Source organism: Microcebus murinus, chromosome 8, assembly GCF_040939455.1.
Source record: "Microcebus murinus isolate Inina chromosome 8, M.murinus_Inina_mat1.0, whole genome shotgun sequence".
NCBI classification, from domain to species: Eukaryota; Metazoa; Chordata; class Mammalia; order Primates; family Cheirogaleidae; genus Microcebus; species Microcebus murinus.
The window spans coordinates 8,914,304-8,929,533 of NC_134111.1; the positions used below are offsets into that span (position 1 = coordinate 8,914,304).

At 41.2% G+C, this 15,230-nt stretch overlaps 1 protein-coding gene across 1 annotated transcript; it reads left to right on the top strand.

Annotated features, from left to right (window-relative positions):
* Window positions 1–1,143: 1,143 nt before the first annotated feature.
* On the top strand, window positions 1,144–12,667 carry NIFK (nucleolar protein interacting with the FHA domain of MKI67). Its single transcript, XM_012747818.2, has 6 exons — window positions 1,144–1,335; window positions 2,617–2,754; window positions 8,292–8,400; window positions 9,670–9,881; window positions 11,644–11,715; window positions 12,100–12,667. The coding sequence occupies exons 1-6, from the start codon at window positions 1,228–1,230 to the stop codon at window positions 12,292–12,294; spliced, it is 834 nt and encodes a 277-aa protein (XP_012603272.2). The 5' UTR covers window positions 1,144–1,227; the 3' UTR covers window positions 12,295–12,667.
* The last annotated feature ends 2,563 nt before the right edge of the window (window positions 12,668–15,230 follow it).

Genomic DNA, 15,230 nt, shown 5'->3' on the forward strand with positions numbered 1-15,230 from the left:
GAACAATACCACTGCTGTCCCCTGAGATCAGCTGTGCAGGGACTTTAGTCTCATCTCCCTGGTTCCTCTGCAATCCACTCCCCACCTTCTCTACTCAATTACTTGCTAGTAGTATTTGAAAAGCATAAACAGCCACAGTCCTACCTAAAGGACTGAACCTCCTGCATTTACAACAAAACCCCGAATTTTGTACCTTGACACACAGAGTCCTGGAGCTCCAGCCTGCCCCCCGCCACTCTCCCTCACACTTGCTGGGCTGCAACCACACCGGCAGTTTCCTTTTCTCCAGCCCTAGGGACGCTGTACAGGGCTGGCCCCTCTGCTGGACGGTGGGCTCCCAGTTCTTCACCTGCAACTTCTTCCAGCCTCAAGGACTCAGTGCCAATGTCACCTCCTCCAGGATGCTCTCCTGGGCCACCCACTAAGCCTTTCCCCAAGGGGGCTTTTAAGTCTCTCTTAGCCTGGACCCCCCCCCCCAAACGTCCTTTACCCAGCCCTCCAGCCAGGCGGTAAGTTCCCTAAGGGCAACAGCACAGGAACAAACAGGAGAGGCCCCAAACACAAGTGAGTAGAAGAAGAAAGGAATTAAAAAATTATCGAATGGTTAGCAAGATATCATGGGCACGGGCACCACTTTGGAGAATTTTTATTTTTAAACCACCTTTGAAAGGTGTGAATGTAATTTATTTATTTATTTTTTTTTTGGTCTGAGCCAATTACCTTGGATTTTTTTATTTTTTGAGACAGAATCTCACTCTGTCACCCTGACTAGAGCGCAGTGGCATCATCATAGCTCATAGCAACCTCACACTCTGGGCTCAAGGTATCCTCCTGCCTCAGCCTCCTGAGTGAGTAGCTGGGACCACAGGCACACGCCACCACGCCCGGCTAATTTTTGCATCTTCTGTAGAAACGAGGATCTCTCTCTTGCTCAGGTTGGTGTCCAACTCGTGGCTTCAAGCGATCCTCCCTCCTCAGCCTCCCAGAGTGCTCAGAGAACAGGCCTGAGCCACCGCGCCCGGCCTGTGATTGTAGACATTCCAAAGCGAGGCCAAGCCGCGCTCCGCCAGCAGGGGGCGTTGGAGCTCGCTCGGCCCCACCCCGCGGCCCGCCCGCGCGCGTGCCTCGCCACGCCCCTCTCCTGCCTCTACTTCCGCTTTGAAGGCGTAGAGAGCCCAGCATTTCCGGGCGCGCCGCGTGGAGTTTGTCGCATTTGCAGCTTTCGGCATGGCGGCTTTAACTGAGCCTCCCGGGCCGATTCTGTCGCTGTACCCGCAGCAAGATGACGAGTTTCAGAAGGAGGTGATGCAGGTTCGCCGCCGGCGCATGAAGCCGGTAAGCTGCCGCCGCGGCCAGGCTGAGGGGAAGCGGCGACCGATTCTGGGGGCGTCTCTGGGGTCTCCAGGGCGGGCGCCCACTGCGTCAGCTTGGAGGCCGAGGTTTCTGAGAAAAGGGGGTTTACGCTGGTCGGGGAATAATGGAGGGGTTTGGCCGCGGAGGCCTTAGTCTGCATATGGAAGGTAAGGGAAAGTACTGGAGTGACACAAGAGGAGGAAAAGAGACCTAGCTGGAGGGAATGAGCACTCTTATACCGCAGATTAACCCCAGGTTAGAGCCGTCACGCTTCAGCTTTGCCCCGAAAATGGGAGCCCCAGACTTACCACACCATTTGGGAGGTCTGTATGCCTGGATGGTGATTTTGCAGTTCTTGGAAGACAATATCTGCCAAATTTTAACTGCTCACTAGGGCCCATGAGATATCAAGTTTATGTTTTCTTTGGTTTTTAGCATAAAATACACTGGAAAACTTTAAAAGTTCTTGCTACGGAATCTAAAGGTACAATGACTGAGACGCCGAAAGGTCTCATAATTGTGAAGGTTAAAAGCTTCTGGAGGCCGGGCGCGGTGGCTCACGCCTGTAATCCTAGCTCTTGGGAGGCCGAGGCGGGCGGATTGCTCAAGGTCAGGAGTTCAAAACCAGCCTGAGCAAGAGCGAGACCCCGTCTCTACTATAAAAATAGGAAGAAATTAATTGGCCAACTAATATATATATATAAAAATTAGCTGGGCATGGTGGCGCGTGCCTGTAGTCCCAGCTACATGGGAGGCTGAGACAGAAGGATCGCTTGAGCCCAGGAGATTGAGGTTGCTGTGAGCTAGGCTGACGCCACGGCACTCACTCTAGCCTAGGCAACAAAGCGAGACTCTGTCTCAAAAAAAAAAAAAAAAAAAAAAAAAAAAAAAAAAAAAAAAAGCTTCTGGAAAAGTGTTGCATAGGAACAAGTAAAGTGATCTGCAAACAAAATTGAAGGGTACATTTATGTGGAGTTCCCTGGGCCGAAGATTTAAAATGTCATATTCGAAAATGTAATTGCTTATCCACTGATTTAACATGTAGTTATTGAGCTCTTAGATTGTACTTAGTGCTGTGATGTGAGGCTGAGAAGACGATGACTGCTTGACGATTGTCCTTGTGGGGAGATAGACAGTAAACGGCTAATTCTTTAATTAGTACTGTGATAAAGTGGAAATACAAGGCAGGTTTTGCAAGTTCTGTTGTGATGTGATTTTCTTATTTTAAAAATGTTTAACTTAACCTGGTCTTTATGTCTTCAGCGACAAAAGCAAGAAAAACTTAAGCCTGGAGTAATCTATGTGGGCCACCTACCTAACACACTTCATGAAAGCCAGATCCATGATTATTTCTCCCAGTTTGGCACTATTACAAGATTAAGACTGTCCAGAAGTAAAAGGGTAAGATTTTTTGTGGTGTGTCTCAAATGTATATCATCTTTTACAGTTTACAAAGCATTTTCACTTATACATTGTTGCTTATCAGGCTTCATTCCCAAAGGGAGCCGGGGAGTGGGTGAAGTTTAGAATCTGAAAGAGCCACAAGATCAAAGTCATTGTTATTTTTATTGTTTTACATTGCCCAAATCCTTGCCTTAAATTGACAATTCTGGCAAATGAACTTCAGTTTGAGCACCAGGTTCATACATCTTTTTATATTAGCCTCTGTTACAGGCATCCCTATAACACCTTGTTTCCCCAAAAATAAGACCTACCCGTAAAATAAGCCCTAGCAGAATTTCTAAGCATTTGCGCAATATAAGGCCTACCCCGAAAATAAGACCTAATGATGGGTGTGGGTATGCAGTGTATCTGCACAACCCATGCGTTTCGTGGTGGAGCGGTAAAGAAGATGATGAGCAGCCCTTCTCATCTGCCCCTTCGTGACAGCTACTATCCCAGAGGTGACCGGAAAGGTGCGGGTAGCCCCACCAACAAGGTCAGTTTCCCCGTCAGGTCCTGGCCATCCTGTGCGTGCTGCAAGCTGAGGCTTTGAGGGGAAAGTCTCCTCAGTGAAGTGAGGAGCAGGACACTCCACTTTAGGTATTGTGTGTCCCCAGGGGGAAGAGGGAAAGCTGTGGCTGCAATTTTACTCAGCACCGTGGGCCTCTGTCACCCCCCCACAAACACCAGGGGATAGGGGGAAAGCTTTAGCATGCAGTCTCCTACTGAGCCCAAAGAGATCATTTCTGCTCCACTGTGCAGATTGGACCCAGTGCTCACTGGATCTCTGATAAATAAGCCAGCCCCGTTCATTTAACACTTAGGTACGAGCCTCAACTATAGTTGATAGCCACAGATGAACGCGCACAGCCAAGCGTTGACTTTAGCGTTAATAACAAAACTTGACTTTTCTAATTTTTCATTTATCAAAATAAAATTGTAAACATTTAAAAATAACGTAATGAAAGCACATGATCTAGAGAGTATGATAAAATATAAAAATAAAAAAAAATAAAAATAACGTAATGAAAACACATATATGTATATGTTACCTATTCTGATTTACATTACAAGGAAAGCTGCCTATAAAGTAAAGCAAGCTTTCAGTGCTTTAAAGCTTTCCTCATCACACAAGAGCAAAACGGATTCGTTGTCAATGCACAGCACAAACTATCGTGCGGACTATGAGTGCGGGCTGTGGGCAAGGTTTCATGGCCGGTGAGCACCTTACCGAAGTGGTTAATGAGAGCTCTATTGCTTGACATGAGAGATTGGGGCCAATAGTTCTAAAGGAAATAGAGTCACAAGAAGTTCAGGATGGAGTTCGGGGTTTGGAGACTTATGATGTTTCAGAAGAAGACGACTTAACTGTATTTGAATAAATGTAGATTGTTGTACCGTACTTAAAAAAAATAACACATCCCCTGAAAATAAGCCCTAGGATATCTTCTTGATGAAAAGTAAATATAAGACCCTGTCTTACTTTTGGAGAAACATGGTAGCAAAGGTGTATATAGGGAATAGTTACTCTAGAGCCATACTACTTGGGTTCAAGGCCTGACTCTACAGCTTGCTAGTTGGACAAGTTATATAACATTTTCATGCTTCAGTTTTGTGATCTATAAATTATAAATAGCATCAACTTCTGGGAGTGTTTTAACATTATGGTTACATTTTATATCTTTGCCTCTCCCTAGCAAGGATTAGAGGTATGACCTTCCCCTCCACAATGCTCACCACATCCCTCAGATGTGGGACTACCCTTCCAACCCCCGAATCCCTGGTGCACACCACCACCCTTTGAGCACCATAGTGTTAATCAGTCAGTACCAATTTGATGGCAATTTTCTCTTTTTTTTTTAATGCTATTTTCTACATTTCCCTACGTAGTTATAGTAGATAATTTGTTTAGCATGTGAGAGGATAGGATGTACATCTATAATCTGCTAGTTGTCATAAAACCATGGGTTTTAAATTTTATTTTGTCAGAATAACATTAAAGGAAATCTTAATTTAAAATGCTGTCTGCCATCCTAACCAAAATAACATTTTCTTTGTATTCCCCCTCCCTCTTCTTCCCCCTCGTTTTCCTACTTGTATTGGTTGTTTGTTCTGCGGATATTTCAAACATCCTGAAGTCTACTAGGGAATAATTTACTGAATTATATCTGGGTACCCAGGTATACCACCATTCAGTTTTGTCAAATGTCAACTTGATATCATACTTGCCTGAGATCTTTGTGTAAGAAATAGATTATAGTCAGGTGTGGTGGCTTATGCCTGTAATCCTAGCACTTTGGGAGGCCAAGGCAGGAGGATCGCTTGAGGCCAGGAATTCGAGTCCAGTCTGAGCAAGAGTGTGACGCTGTCTCTACCGAAAATAGAAAAATTAGCCAGGTGTGGTAGCGCTTGCCTGTAGTCCCAGCTAATTGGGAGACTGAAGCAGGAGAATCACTTCAAGCCCAGGAGTTTGAAGTTGCAGTAAACTATGATGATGCCACTGTACTCTAGCCTGGGAGGCAGAGCAAGACCCTGTTTTTAAAAAAAAAAAAAAGAAGAAAGAAATAAAATAGATTATAGTTAGACTTGAGGTCCCTTTTGTATGTTTCCCCAGTCCCCCCTCACCTGCCCAGAGAATTCATAAATGCAGTGTTTTTCATTGCTGTTTTAAAATCTTTACTACATATTTATAATCAATGTACATTATATAGTATTTGTTTTAAAACTGTATCATGGGCCAGGTGTGGTGGCTCATGCCTGTAATCCTAGCACTCTGGGAGGCCAAGGTGGGAGGATTGTTTGAACTCAGGAGTTCAAGACAAGCCTGAGCAAGAGTGAGACCCTGTCTCTACTAAAAATAAAAACAAATTAGCTGGACAAATAAAAATATATAGAAAAAATTAGCCAGGCATGGTGGTACATGCCTGTAGTCCCAGCTACTCAGGAGGCGGAGGCGGTAGGATTGCTTGAGCACAGGAGTTTGAGGTTGCTCTGAGCTAGGCTGACGCCATGGCACTCTATCCTGAGCAACAGAGCAAGACTGTCTCCAAAAAAAATTTGTCCTGCAACTTAATTTTTTCATTCAGTAATCTGTTTTGAGCTTTATCCATTTAACTTGTAACTCTAGTGCATTTATTATCATTGCTGTTTCTTTGCTTAATAACTAAAGTTTATCTATCCTCCTATTTAACATTAGATATTTTACAGTTTTTCACACTTCAGGTGAAGCTGCTAGGAACATTATTTGCAGGTATAGGCAGATTTTTCTAGAATAGTGTTTTAGCTTTTGGCCCACAATAAGAAGTAAGTTTTATAGCACACACCAGCACATGTACACATTTAGGTATACGTAACTAAAATGAAAGTTGAATGAGACAATACTTAAACCATGTTTTTTGTGATACACTGATTTTCTATTCAGTTTAAAAAAAAAATACTTTTCTGACCTACTAAGTTGGTTTTATTACCCCCTAAAAGGTCAAACTGTGTGTTTGAAAAGTGTTGCTTTACCCCATATCCTCGGGGTCACTGAGTATAGAATGGTCATGGGTTTGTTTGGGGTTCCTTTTTTGATTTTGTTTGTTTTTGAGACAGGGTCTCGCTCTGTCGCCCTGGCTGGAGTGCAGTGACCTGATCATAGCTCACTGCAGTCTCAAACTCCTGGGCTCAAGGCGTCCTCCTGCCTCAGCCTCACAAAGTGCTGTGATTATAGGCATGAGCCTTGGTGCCCAGCCTGCTCATGGTTTTTGTCTCTACCTTATTCTTAGTGAGGTTAAATATCATTGATCATTGGAATTCCCTTTTCTGTGAATTGCCTATTCATATCTTTTCCTCTTATCATTTGTCTTTCACAGAAACTTTCTGCCTTTTGTGGGTGTTATTTTGTAAGTGTTTTTCCATATTGTAGTATGGTCATTGTTCCTTCTAACTTCATATTTTGAATTCAAAGTCTGCAGAGAAGTAGAAAGAATAGTGTGGGGTTAGCAATTATGTTTTAAAGAAAAAAAAGAAAGCTCATGCTGGTAATCCTAGCACTCTGGGAGGCCCAGGTGGGTGGATCATTTGAACTCAGGAGTTTGAGACCAGCCTGAGCAAGAGCGAGACCATGTCTCTACTAAAAATAGAAAGAAATTAATTGGCCAACTAAAAATATATAGAAAAAATTAGCTGGGCATGGTGGCACACGCCTGTAGTCCTAGCTACTCGGGATGCTGAGGCAGAAGGATCATCACTTCAAGCCCAGGAGTTTGAGGTTGCTGTGAGCTAGGCTGACGCCATGCCACTCTAGCCCAGTCAACAGAGTGAGACTCTGTCTCAAAAAGAAAAAAAAGGAATAGTGTGATGAGCATCCCTTCACCCTTCACCTAGATTCACCCTTTACTAACACCCTAACACATGCGCTTCATCTCTCTGTGTCTGTATAAACACATGCACTTTTTTTGTTTTGTTGAACCATTTGGAAAAAACAGCAGTCAAAATACATTAAGTACTTCATCGTAAATCTAAGAATAAGGACATTCTTCTGCATAACCACAATATAATAGTATATAATGTACTGTCTTCATATATCCGCAGTCGTCCCAGAATGTCTTTAGCTATTTTTTTCTCTACCTGTTCTGAGTTCCAGTCAAGGTCTGTCCATTACATTTGGTTGTTACAGCTATTAGCCTATCTAGAACCATCTCCTTGCCATTTTTTACATAATTGTTTTTTTTTTGTTTGTTTTTTTTTTTACGTTGGCTTTTTTGAAGCATTTAGGCCAGTTGTCTTATAAAAAGCCTGCTCATTCAGGAGATGCACTAAAAATTTACCATTTCCAGAATTATTGTATAGTAAAGACCACTAGTCTCTATTTTGGACTGTTTGCTTGGTATTTCCAACATTCTGGGATTATTGGATAAAGTTACTATTTTTTTTAATGACATATTTTCAAATCACTTTTCAAAAGGTTTGTATCAGTTTACATTGGTGGTACATTGAATTGGATTTCACATTGTCTCTTCCACTTCTTTGAGAATTGAGATTATAAATGGATTTTTAGTCATTTTAATTTTTACAAAAATCCCCCACTGAAGATAACTAAACTGAGAATCAATTGGAAGTGTTCCGAGTTGCTCGATAGTGACATAGCTGGTGCTAGAAATGAGCCCCCTGACTTCCGCTCTATTCCAGGTTACTTTTTTGGCTGAAGACTTTTTTATATGATGGGCTTTTATTATTGGATAAATTCCAGCCATGGGGATTATGTATTTCTCATATGTAACCACAATTACAGGAATACCAGAAAAATCACCTTCATATTCAGACTACTTTGGATCTTTTCTTTTTCCCATAATATTCCCCAGGAATATGTGAATTAAAGTTGTAATTAAAGGTATCATGATATTACTTGATAAAGGGCTAATGTACATTGTTTAAATAAATGACATTGTAAGAGTTTGATGTCGAATTAGATTTTAATTGTTCTACTTTTCATGGTGGATTTTCCGTTGCAGACTGGAAATAGCAAAGGCTATGCCTTTGTGGAGTTTGAGTCTGATGATGTTGCCAATATAGTTGCTGAAACAATGAACAACTACCTTTTTGGTGAAAGACTCTTGCAGTGTAAGTGCTGTTTACCTGTAGGGTTGCATGGATGCCTGCTGCTGGTGGGTGACTGGCCGGAAGGGCAGATGGCTTAGCTGCTTGGACATGCCAGTTAGTCTCTGGGATGATTCTGTTACAGAATGATGCAAAGATTTAAGTGTATTATCCTGCAGATTCTAATTGGAATTTTAAAATCTTTCAGCATGAGAGAAGTTTTTAACACTAAGGTGGAATTGGACAAGTGACTTTGGGGGTCCAGAGGAAGGGCAGCTGACCCACCTTTAATGGCTATAGAAGGATTCCCTGGGAAAGTATCATTTAAATTGACACCTGAAGATTACATAGGAGCAAGCCAGGTGAAGAGGATGGGAGTGAAGACTGAACTGTACTTGGCTGAGGGGACAGCAAATGCCAAGCCAGAGATGGCTCACTGGTTGTGAGGGGAATGTGAGGAGAAGTAGCAAGAAAAGAAGAAATAGGCTACAGGTCATATTATTAAAGGCCTTCCAAATTAGGGAGTTTAGAATTTATTCTGAGGGCAGTGGGGAGCCCGTTCATGGGTTTTAGACAGGATGACATCAAAGGTCAGGAATCACATTTCAGAATCAGCCTAACTGACTGGCGTTGGCTGCAGTTCCGCCACAGGAGAGAACCCGGAAAGAGTAGTGGAGGGACAACCCCAGTTAGAAGTTCATCCTGCAGATAGGAGCAGACGGAACCTCCGACTTTGTGTTTCCAGAGGCTAACCTGAACACCCCATCCAGGTCTCAAAGCCCTTGGAAGGCAGAGCTAAGTTTCTGGCCTCCCTGTGCCCATGGTGGTGTGTGGCCATTCCAGGTACCAAGTTCACAAATATCTGCCCAAACAGTTGCCAAGGCTGCCCAGGTAGCATCTCCACCCCAGTTCCCATGGCTATGAGAGAATCTGAGTATCCTGCTTGAGGTCATGGGTTTGTTCTCACATTAAAAGCATGGCCATTGCCAGGAGGATGGGCTGGGCAGGTGACCTGAAAGGTGTCAACCACGAGTACCAGGTCAGTAGTGTGCTGTGTTTGACTTGTGAAAAATAGCAGAAAGGGAACTGAATTGTAGCATTTGTTGCTTCTGTCTTAAAGCATTAACTTAGTCCACTAGGGTAGAATTGATTCATGTGTGACTTTGATACGAGATTAGCCTCATCATTTTGATTGTGACATGAGGAATGGCACTGGGAAAATTCTAAAGTTAACAATAAAATCCCTTCCCAACCACTTGTTTGAAAATTTTCTTTTTTCCTGTTTAAAAATAGGTTGTGTTATACCACCTGAAAAAGTACACAATGAACTTTTTAAAGAGTGGAATACTCCATTTAAACAGCCGTCATATCCAGCAGTGAAACGGTATAATCAGAAACGGACACTTACACAAAGACTAAAGATGGAGAAGCGCTTTAAAAAGAAAGAAAAATTACTCAGGGAAAGATTGGCTAAAAAAGGAATTGATTATGATTTTCCTTCATTGGTAAATACTCCTTTATGAATTTTTTTGTGATTTTTCTTGGGGGTAGGCTTTGTATCTAACCAGTAATAACATGTATCCACATCATTATTATTATATATAAGATATCTAGTCCAATGCTTGTCACATACTAAGTTTGGGCTATATTTTTGAAACATTACATAATGGGTTCTTCCCAAAGGTTTATGAGAAAATATACTTGTTATTTTCATTGTAGGGAAGAAGAAACTTCTTTTAAAGGGGTTATCTAATTTGCATAACTTTCATGATCTGTGTTTAAGTTATTGAAGTTAAACCATAATGCTCTTAGATTACCAGAGTAGTGATATTACCAGAGTTAAATGTTTGGTTATTTGTTTCATAATCTTGTAAACTGGAAATACTCCTAAATTATATATCAGAATTAGCCAGTAAACATGAATTCTGTAAATTCAATGAGCTAGGGTTGAAATACGGCAAGCCTACTTAAATGAAGATGAGTTAGCACAGTTTTTCATCCAGTTCTTTCTTCCCTGCTTGTAAGGAAAAGGAGAATAAGGAGGCCTTGCTGAATTTTTCCTTCATCTGTCACAGTAAGGAGAGCTGTATGTCTTTTACTACAAAACAAGAATGCAGGACATAAGGGTGTGGCTAGTAGGTGAAGGTCTTACAGCTTTTCTTGTCTAAATGTTGAGATTGTTTTCAATCTCCCATAGACCCTGTTGGCTTCTTTACAGAAAGCTAATTAGTTGGTAAAGGTTGGCATCTATTCCCAAGTTTATTAGGTCTTTAAACCTTAGCAGAAACTGGAAGGCTGAGTTATCCTTTGGCCCAGTTCCTGGTTGTTCTGGATTTTTTTAAGAGACAGAGTCTAACTCTGTTACCCAGGCTGAAGTGTCTTTGTAGCCTCAAACTCCTGGGCTCAAGCAATCCTACCACCTCAGCCTCCCAAGTAGCTAGAACTACAGGTATATGCCACCACGCCCAGCAGATTTTTTTTTAATTATTATTTAGTAGAGACAGGATCTTGCTATGTTACCCAGGCTGGTCTCAAACTCCTAGCCTCCAGTGATCCTCCCGTGTTGGCCTCCCAAAGTGCTGATCTGGTTGTTAGTTCTTTGCCCAAATCCCAAACACTGTGTTTAACAGTACTGGAACATTATTTCAAGGCCTTAGGCCCTAGTACTCTGGTGAACCATTAGGGAGCTGGGACCGTGAAGCTTGAAAATGAGTGTGTAAGCACTGCTTTTCCTGAACCCTGTTTGTTGCTCAGTGAAGAAATGCTTCACTTTATTGCCGGGAGCCTGAACTCAGCCAGGTTAGGCGTCCAGTGCCCGCCCTTTTACATTCTTCCTACTTCCTCCTGAATTCAGAATTCTGTGAATTATCCAGCTCCGAGTTTGACCTTCCATTCAACCTCTGCAGCTTCTGCCAGTCCCTCAGGCAGGCCCCTCTTATAGTTTTGCCCTTTACTGGAGATTATTCACTATACTTGTGGGTTTTGCTTTTTAAATTGTAATGTTCTGTTATTTAGGGAGTATTTACTGATAACATGTATGTGGATTTAATGGTAAATTTAAAAAGGAAAGATGCAATACTGCCAGTTTATAACTTTATTTATTTAAGATTTTACAGAAAAAGGAAAAAAAGGTTTCAAAAACTGATCACTGGAAGTCTGCAAATAGCCAGGGAAAGTTTTGTCATTTTACATGCCAGGTATTAGATAAAATAGGAAAATATATTCAAGACTGATTAAGATGTAAATTGATAGCCTTTTTATTTGAAGGTTTTACCTAAGAAAAAGAAACAACAGGTTTCATGCAGTCCTGACACTCCTGAGAAGACCGTGGATAGCCAGGTAAAAGTGTCTTCAATATCCTGGGCACCAGGTATTACAGAAGTAATTTGAAGGAGGAAAAGCAGTTTTGCTACTGTCATTTTGTTAAGATTTTAAACTAAATCTTGTAACATTTGGTGTAGATCCTTACTAGTAATTTAGCAATTTCTATCTAACACCTTCCTTATAATGAAGCTTATTATATTTTAATGAATTGTGAATTTCCATATTGTTTGGTAAGCACCTAAGCTCTTTATTATCTGTAATTATATCACCAAAAGATGGAAACAGGCCTAAAATAACATGGTGCAACTTGTAAAAATAGAGGGGATGTGATACTTTTTGGGTAAAGTAATGATATTGCTCTAACTTTATGTATTATAATCTTTTACTTGTTGAATCCAGGGCCCTACACCAGTTTGTACACCAACATTTTTGGAGAAGCGAAAATCTGAAGTGGCTGAAATGAACGATGATGATGATGATAAAGATAATGAAATAGTTTTCAAACAGCCCAAATCCAGTGTAAAAGAAGAAATACAAAAGACTCAAACACCTACACGTTCACAGAAAAAAAAACGAAGAAAAAGCAATCAGTGATTCTGAATGTATTATGTATAATATTTCTTCTGAAAAATGTGATTTTGTTTTGTGGGCTAATTCCATACTAGGTACAATAAAATGCAACCCTTGACAAGATTTCTGGAGGAAAAACACACTATTTGGTCAAGTCAGTAAGGAAAGCAATTTGTAATTTTGGCTTGCCTGCGCTTTCTGAAATACAGGGGTGCATACCCGCTTACAGTGGCTGGGCTCACGCTACCTCTTTTTCCTGGTCTCTAGTCCTCAGATTTCATAGCTCTCCTTAATTACTTTGCTTGGATAGAACAGTCACCATTAACTACAGGTTTAAGTTCTAAACTGCAGCCCTTTTTGTGACTACCAAATAAAGACTGTCTTGTTTGACCATCTACTTGGTTGTCATGCACTTCTCTTTTCACCCATCAGGATACTTTAGACTTTAACATCAGTTGATTGAAACTAGAAGTTAAATTGTATGAGAAGTGAGAAGGAAGTTCAAATGTTAGTGCAGATTCATTTATGTATTAGTTCAAGTGTTAATAGGATTCAAAATGACTCATTTTTACCATAATGCTAAATTAGTTTTTAATGGGCTAGCATGGATTAATAACTGTTAATGACATTTTGTATCAGTATCATTAGCGGGAATTCCAAGATTTAAACAATGATCAGCAAATAAATTTTTTCCTACAATTTATTTCTATGTAAGTAAGACTTAGGAGTCTTGGGAAATATAGTAAATTTTCTCCTCATCTGTTTTTCAGTTTCTGATGCCTTTGAAATGTGCTTTTGTATAGCTAATAGAGATTCATCAAAAACATTCATTGCCATCAGGAGTTTTTTTCATTTAGTATTTAAGTCTTTAAGTTACTGGGCTAGGTGTTCTGATACAAAATGCAAAACAGAATTGGTTTTAAGTATATGCAAAAAGCAGATAATACATCGAACAGTTCCTGACATATACATGTTCAGCATGTATTTGTGGAATGAATGCCACACTTTTTGAACCATCTCCTAACTCAGTGGATCTGGATGTCTCTTTCATTTCTGGAAAAGCATCAGATAAGCTTCTCTGCACAGTGACATGAGTCTATCATTTTTTACCCACGCAAGTGACGTGCATTCAAAAACGTATGTATGGGTCCTTGCCTGCGAGAGTGGCCACTGCGTTGGTGCTCTGCAGCTTGGACCCTGGCTAGCCAGAAAATAAACCTCCTCTTGTGTGAAAAAAAAAAAAAAAAAAAGTATGTATGTGGCAAGATGAACTGAATATTTCCCTCTTCCCAAACTCACCCATCCCCTTAGGGACGGTACCATTCATCAGTACTTAAATTGTGTAGGAGGACTTTGTAATGTGACCTGGAGTAGGAGACAGGCTGGAATCAAGAGTAGAGGCCCCTCAGCCAGTGAAATACTTAGGAAAGGTTTTTGCAGTAAGTACTATGGAGCAAGTAGGTTGAAGTGAGGATGTAACTCAAAATTGTGCAATTAGTTTGACCACAACTACGTAAAAGCGAATTCTTTTTATTTTTATTTTTTTTGAGACAGAGTCTCGCTTTGTTGCCCAGGCTAAAGTGAGTGCCACGGCATCAGCCTAGCTCACAGCAACCTCAAACTCCTGGGCTCAAGCGATCCTCCTGCCTCAGCCTCCCGAGTAACTGGGACTACAAGCATGCACCACCATGCCCGACTAATTTTTTCTATATATATTAGTTGGCCAATTAATTTCTTTATAGTAGAGACGGGGTCTAGCTCTTGCTCAGGCTGGTTTCGAACTCCTGACCTTGAGCAACCGCCCACCTCGGCCTCCCAGAGTGCTAGGATTATAGGTGTGAGCAACCGTGCCCGGCTTTAAAAGTGAATTTTTTTAAGAGATGGAAAGGTACATATCAAAATATTAATGCTGTGGACTAGATTTTTTCCATTTCCTATTTTTTAGAAACATGTTCCTATTACATATAATCAGAACAAAAAGCAATAAAGAAATATGAATTCACAGACTAGTTTCAGTAGAGCCAGACATTTCACAAGCGGCATATTGGCCATAAGATGGAGTGTCAAATGAATAAATGCCACAGAAATGGTGTTTAAACGTTAAACATTGAATGAAAGTTAACAAATTCAAAATGGGGTTTTCTATTGCTAGCACAGTGGAATACAGTGTGGCCATATCCAAGTCAGCTGATCACTATGACTGGAAATTGTCCTGGTTGATTTGTGATACGACACTTGAAAAATTAGGGCCAGGCGAGGTGGCTCCCGCCTGTAATCCCAGCACTCTGGGGGGCCGAGGAGGGCGGATTGCTCGAGGTCAAGAGTTCGAAACCAGCCTGAGCAAGAGCTAGACCCCGTTTCTACTATAAATAAAAAGAAATTAATTGGCCAACTAATATATATAGAAAAAATTAGCCGAGCATGGTGTCGCATGCCTGTAGTCCCAGCTACTCGGGAGGCTGAGGCAGGAGGATCGCTTGAGCCCAGGAGTTTGAGGTTGCTGTGAGCTAGGCTGACGCCACGGCACTCACTCTAGCCTGGACAACAAAGCAAGACTCTCTCAATAAAAAAGAAAAATTAGGGTAGACTTTGCTAATGTGAATTCCAGAATCTCTTCAATACCTCGAAGGATATTTCTTGTTTAAAGACTAACTCAAATTAGACACCTTGCAGATTGCTGCTATCCTTAGCCCAGGAATATTAATTTCTACTTAATATAGGCAGAAATAATCACATGGCTCAAACCTAACTACACATGGGTAGGACTCCATGGTGGCAATTTAGACTGCAGGCCAACACTGACCCACTGCCTGTTTTTGTTTTACATTTTTAAGTGGTTAGGGAAAAATATTTCATGGCACATGAAAGTGGCAAAGCATTCAAATTTCAGTGTCCATAAATGTTTATTGGAACACAGCCATGCTCATGTATTTACATACTGTCTGTGGCTACTTCTGTGC

Bases quoted from the DNA above. Each gene is read 5' to 3' on its own strand.
- NIFK (XM_012747818.2), top strand. From the start codon at position 1,228: ATGGCGGCTTTAACTGAGCCTCCCGGGCCGATTCTGTCGCTGTACCCG. The intron at 1,336-2,616 runs GTAAGCTGCCGC...TTATGTCTTCAG, and splicing joins GCCGCCGGCGCATGAAGCCG to CGACAAAAGCAAGAAAAACT. The intron at 11,716-12,099 runs GTAAAAGTGTCT...TGTTGAATCCAG, and splicing joins AGAAGACCGTGGATAGCCAG to GGCCCTACACCAGTTTGTAC.